Raw genomic sequence first — 6,000 nt, forward strand, 5'->3', positions numbered from 1 at the left:
TTAGGGAAGCTAAGGTGGAGATAGCAGAAGCTCTGATCACAATTTTTCAATCTTCCTTGGGGGTATGGTAGTGGTGCCAGAGGACTGGAGAATTGCAAAAGATACACCACGTTTAAAAAGGGGAGAGGGATAAACCTGGTAACTAAGGCAAATCAATCTAACATCAGTAATGGGAAAACTTGTAGAGACCATTATCAAAGAAAAAGTTAATTCTTCCTTTGAGAAGGATGGATTAATTGCTGCATCCATTTTTGTTAAAAGTGTATTGTATCTGACTAACCTGATTTGAGTTCTTTGATGAAGTCACTGGGAGGGTTGATAAAGGGAATGCAGTAGATGTTGTATATATGGACTTTTAAAAGGCATTTTACAAAGTACCACATAACAGACTTATTGAGAAAATATAAGCACATGGGATTAAAGGGACAATGTAACTTTGATACGTAATTGACTAAGGAATGGCAGGCAGAGACTGGTGATGACACTATGTTTTTCAGACTAAAAAGAAGTATACATTGGGATTCCCCCAAGAAGCAGTGTTACAACCACTGCATTTCTTATTAAATATAAATTACTTGCACGTGTGTACATGAAATGCAACTTAGAAATTTGCAGCTGACTCAAGACTTGGCAACATAGTAAATATCAAGCAGGATATAGAAGACTTCAGGAGGACAGACAATGAAATAGGAAGACATATAGCAGATGGAATTTAATGCGAATAATTGTGAAGTGATGTACTTTGGGAGAACCAACTTGGATAACTTAAATGGTACTACTTTGCAGGATTGCAAGAACAGAGGGACCTGAGGAGCAAATTTACAAACCCTTGATGGTGGCAGGGCAAGGTGATAAGCCTAAAGTGTATGGGATACTTGGCTTTGTAAATAGGATCTTTGAATACAAAAGCAAAGAAGCCTTCTCGAGGGCAATTAGGGATGGACAATAAATGCTGGCCACATCCATGAAGGAATTTTTAAAAATCACAAATCACTGTTTGATATTTGCTAGAGAATTGTGTATAATTCTGGGCAACACACTTTCTAAAGGATGCCAAGGCCTTGAAGAAGAGATGGGGTTTATCGGGATGATATGAGAGATGATGGACTTAAGTTATGTGAAAAGATTGTTAATTAAACATTTCCTGGCAATTCATGGCCATCAATAATCAAGTATAAAATGGTTGTTTGGTAGTACAGAACTTGAGTATTCCTGAAAAAGATATTTGTCAAAGTTTTTCGTCTTGCACTCATCAGGACAATCGCAAGAATACCAATGTCAGGAGAAGCAACAAACTTATATTGTATGAGAAGAGAGTGCTGATTGTTTGGCAAGTGGATTCCGAATGGTAGAGGTGTTGCCATGGAGAATGCATCAGTTAATGGTGACTGACAGTTAACTTCCACGCATTGTTTGAAATTTAAATCAGCTTTACTCTGATTGGTCAAGGCATTGTCCTGAGGAATGAACCATTATTGGTTTAGCTGAAACAGGTGCAATGTGTGTACATGTTCTTTCTGTTTGCAAAGAACAGGGCCCTGTATATTAATATATGTAGCTTCCAATATAGGCAATGTGCCACACTGTGAGCCCAACTGGCAATCTTAAATTGGTTGTCAGTATAATTTTTAGCACACTGAGGATTATTTAGCAAACATTGCCCAATTGCTGAATCACATCTAATGATGGACACTGTGTTTTGTGTTTTCAAGCACGGGCTGGTTCGGCACAGTCCATTGTGAACAGCAGAAGGGACATGCTGTTTGAAAGAATCCGCCAGTCTTTGGGACATATAGCCTACATGCCTAGATCACACTGGCATTGAAATTCATATACTCATTTGTGTGAAGTTTCAGGCTGCTACTATGCAATAGCAACACAAGGGTATTCGCCACTAACAGGATGCTGCTGTCAAGCCAAAAAGACATTCTGCCTATCATACAAATGAGTAATGTGGTATGTGAATTTCAGTGCCAGTGTGATGCTGGGTATGTAGGCCATACATCCCATAGACTAGCAGATCCTATCAAACAGCATATCCCTTCCACTGTTCGTATTGGGCAAGGTACAGACCATAGCCAGCCAGCCCATGCTTGAAAAACTCAAAACATAGTGTCCAACATTAGATGTGATCCTGCGACTTAAACAACATTTGCAAGTAATCCTCAGTGTGCTAAAAATTACACTGACAACCAATTTAAGATTGTCATTCGGGCTCGCAGTGTGGCACATTTGTGTGTACTGGAAGCTAAATATATTAATACATAGGGCCCTGTTTTTTGCATACAGAAAGAACAAGTACACACATTGTACCTGTTTCAGCTAAATAAAATAAGTGACAGCCATTCATTGGTTCATTCCTCAGGGCAATGCCTTGACCAATCAGAGTCAAACTGCCTAGTTTAATTTCAAACAATGCTTGGCAGTTAACTGTCAGTCACCATTAACTGGTGCATTCTCCATGGCAACACCTCTACCAATCAGAGTCCACTTGCCAATCAATCAGCACTCTCTTCTCATACAATATAAAGTTGTTGCTTCCCTCACATTGGTATTCTTGCGATTGTCCTGATGAGCGCAAGACGAAAAACTTCAACACAATGTATTTTTTTCGGCAATACTCAAATACAAAATGCTTCAGTTTTACACTTAAGTGCAAGTCAGAATCTATGAGTTAAAGAATATAAACTTTTAATAACACTTGCCTTGACAGTTAAATTCAATTGCCTGCCTCACTTTTTAAATTTACATCCACAGTTGTTAAATTGAAAAACAAAGTTACTCCTCAATTAGGTTACATCCTTCCCTGTAATAGGTATACCATGGCAAGTTGTTATGTTTTCCTTGAATGAGTTCTCATCTGCTAATTGTTGACAGAAATTTTAAAATGTGCATACTTATGTTGGGAGTGGCAGAGGAAAACTTCAGGATCAAGCATAAACCTGAATAACTCTTAACCTGTATAATTCTAAGAGTACTAATCTCCATTAACCCTAATAATGTATTATATTAATACCTACATTTTCAAGAATACTTAAAGTTACCGTGTTATTGATAAGATTATTTGAACCGTCATTTCAATCAAGCATTGTCTATCATATGTAGAATTTTATGCTGCAGGGTATACAGGAGTTTCGGCAGGAAAGGGGTTAATATGTGAAGGAGTGAGTTCGTTTGTTGTGAAAGGCGTGCTGGAATGCTGCTTACCAGTCCATCACAGTTACTGATGGCGACCGAAGCCCCTGGTACATCAGTGATATCTCCGGAGTAGACGCAGTCTCCATGCAGAGGCTCCTTGAGAGTGACATTTCCGTCCTGCCACTCCACGGTCGCCCCAGGAGCCACCAGCCTGGAGTTTAGCTTCAGCCGGAGGTGAAATTGCTGCCCGAACACAGTGACATTATAATACAACTGTCCATCAGCTGGAGCTTGCTGGAAAGTCCCACTGTGCCTTTTAGACCGTCTTTTGCCAGATGCTGACACAGCATGGGATAGAAATCTCCCCTGCACATCTGTGCTGCTTGGAGTCATCAGCTCATAGTTCTCTAATTTGTCCTGAAGTAAATCTGCAATAAATAGAGGCGCAAAAATGCGGTGAACTTGCAAAACGATTTGTGCATTTACACTATCAAAAGGAGTTCATTTGTGGAGTTTAATATTTACATACCGTAGTTTTGAAGTTCACAGCTGCACAGCCTAATTGGTGTAATATTTGTATAGTTGACAATTCGATAACATGCGTAAAATTGTACCAATATTGTGCCTTACGCAGAAACAAACTTAGTTCTGGACATAATCAAAGATAGACAAATCCTATTGTAATCTCCAGGAAAATCCCGCTGTTCTCGCTATTCTAAAAAGTATTGGAGATCAGACATGAGAGCGAGTGAAGACGCCCATACATACCTGTATACTGTGCGAGGTAAAGGCCGTCTGCTCCAAGAAAGGATAAAAAGACAAAGTACAGCGTTCCACAGAAGTAATCCATTGCACGCTTGAAAGTGTCACAAACTTGTTTAGATTTCGCATTAAAGTTGGGCGCCTTCTGTAGACTGCGGCTCCGTGCGGTGCCAGAGCATCGGGCTGCCACGGGGAAGGTGCCGGCAGCGCTGCCTCAGTGTCTATTCAGCCAGTCCTTAACTCGGTGTCACTGGATGGGAGGCAGCGAACCAGGGGCCGGGAGGTTGGGAAAAATATTGAAAACACGGGACGTATCTCATGAAGTCATTGTGATTGACAGATTGCGGCCACTGCACCGAAAAAAATACGAGGAGGCAGTTTCGCCTCCACCACGTGTACATCTAGATCCTGCGAAGTAGATTTGAATGATCTTGCGTTAGAAGTTAAGAATTCCGTTTCCTTGTACTCCGACTGCTGAGCAAGGGCTCCCTCTAGGTTTTAATGGAAACGTCACCCAAAAGCCACAAAATAACTATCAAAAAACTAGATAAAGCTGGGTTCTGGATCAGATCGTCAAATCTATATCTGAAACATCTCCAAATCTTTGAATGCCTTTGAACTACTGCTGTTCACCTTTAAAGCATTGAGATGAAGCGTTAGGAATATGGAAAATAAATTACAATCTTTAAATCAGTTTCTTTGGGATAGCGTCTATTTCCAAACCCGGTGATTTCAAAAAGGCGAAGCTAGAGACAAGCTGAGCCCACAATAACTGTGAAAGCTCTCTTCATTTGAGTTTGGTCATAGATGGGAACACAGGAAGTCTTGATGAAATTGCAGTAATGTACCAACACTTGCTCCTACTTTATATAGCTTCACATGGTGATTGTTTACTATATTTGAACTTTTCAATCCAAAGGACAGAGTTCTAACCTACAACGCTGGCTGTGAGATTTCCAAGGCAAAAGTGATTTGTGGAGCCGATATGTTTTGTTGACTCTTTTGGATTGATAATGCAGATTATTCTGATGAAGGACGAGACTGTTCACAAGCAGCCTTTCTTTGTAGCGCTACAGAGGAAATACTGTCTAGCCATACTCCTCCATCATGGTGCTGGATGCTCTCTGGCATTCTCGTCCTGTCCGTTTTTCTGTACTTTTAGACTATAATATACTGAACAGATACATTTTCTCTGGAGGGTTACTGATTGAACATATCCTCCATAGAACTGATATTAAAAGTCTTCTGAATTGCTTTGGTATATGATTATTAAAAAGATTCTACTAGATATCAGGGCATTCGCCCACATCATGGAGGAGCCTGGTACATTAATTGCAGTGAAATTCAACCTGAGAGATAATGACATACATACAAACTCAAAATTTATGCTTGCAACAAGAAAAGTTGAATATGACATATCCTCACAACTCTGCTGTTGTAGATCAAGCCAGAGAGTCACAATTTTAGTGAGTTCTCAATCATGCCATGAAAATAAAATAATTTGAATTTACATGTTGTCTTATCACATCCCAAAGCACCTCATGCCGATGAAGGGCTTCTGAAGTATAGATACTGGTAGGAACACATGGCAGCCTTTTTGCACACAGCAAAACTGCACAAACAGCAAATAAATGAATGACCAGTAAATCTGCTTTGACTGAGAGAGGAATGTTAACTAGAACGGTTTGAAAAGTTACTGTTTTTCTTTACATACTGTCATATAATCTTCACATTCACCTGAATGTGCGGAAGGGATCACTTTTTAAAATCTCAATCCTACACCTCTGACAGGGCAGTAATAATCTCTCAGTACCACACTACAGTTTCAATCAAGATTATACACTAATATCAGCAGTGGAGATTGAATCCACAGCCACTGACTCAGAGGTAAACTGCTACCACTTTATAAAAGATGACACTTTAGATGACGTTAGTTCGGAAACCTTGTAATTGCAGAGCAACTTTTTTTGATAACATGGACTGTTCCCGTGATTTAAGATATTTATTTCTACTGGAACAGGTAGAGGTACGAGGAGATGTAATAGTGGTTTCAAAATTATGAAGGGTTTTGATAAGGTGAATATGAAAAGATTATTTACC

At 39.7% G+C, this 6,000-nt stretch overlaps 1 protein-coding gene across 1 annotated transcript in view; it reads right to left on the reverse strand.

Moving 5' to 3' along the window:
• LOC121281177 (A disintegrin and metalloproteinase with thrombospondin motifs 2-like) overlaps positions 1-4,194 on the reverse strand; it is a 287,596-nt gene extending 283,402 nt beyond the window's left edge. Inside the window, exons 1-2 of the mRNA XM_041193930.1 lie at positions 3,907-4,194; positions 3,208-3,566 (exon numbers count right to left, since the gene is read on the reverse strand). Coding sequence (XP_041049864.1) covers positions 3,208-3,566; positions 3,907-3,988 — 441 coding nt within the window. The 5' untranslated portion in view covers positions 3,989-4,194. The remainder of the gene's footprint in view (positions 1-3,207; positions 3,567-3,906) is intronic.
• Positions 4,195-6,000: the final 1,806 nt, after the last annotated feature.

Source organism: Carcharodon carcharias, chromosome 8 (genome assembly GCF_017639515.1).
Source record: "Carcharodon carcharias isolate sCarCar2 chromosome 8, sCarCar2.pri, whole genome shotgun sequence".
NCBI lineage: Eukaryota > Metazoa > Chordata > Chondrichthyes > Lamniformes > Lamnidae > Carcharodon > Carcharodon carcharias.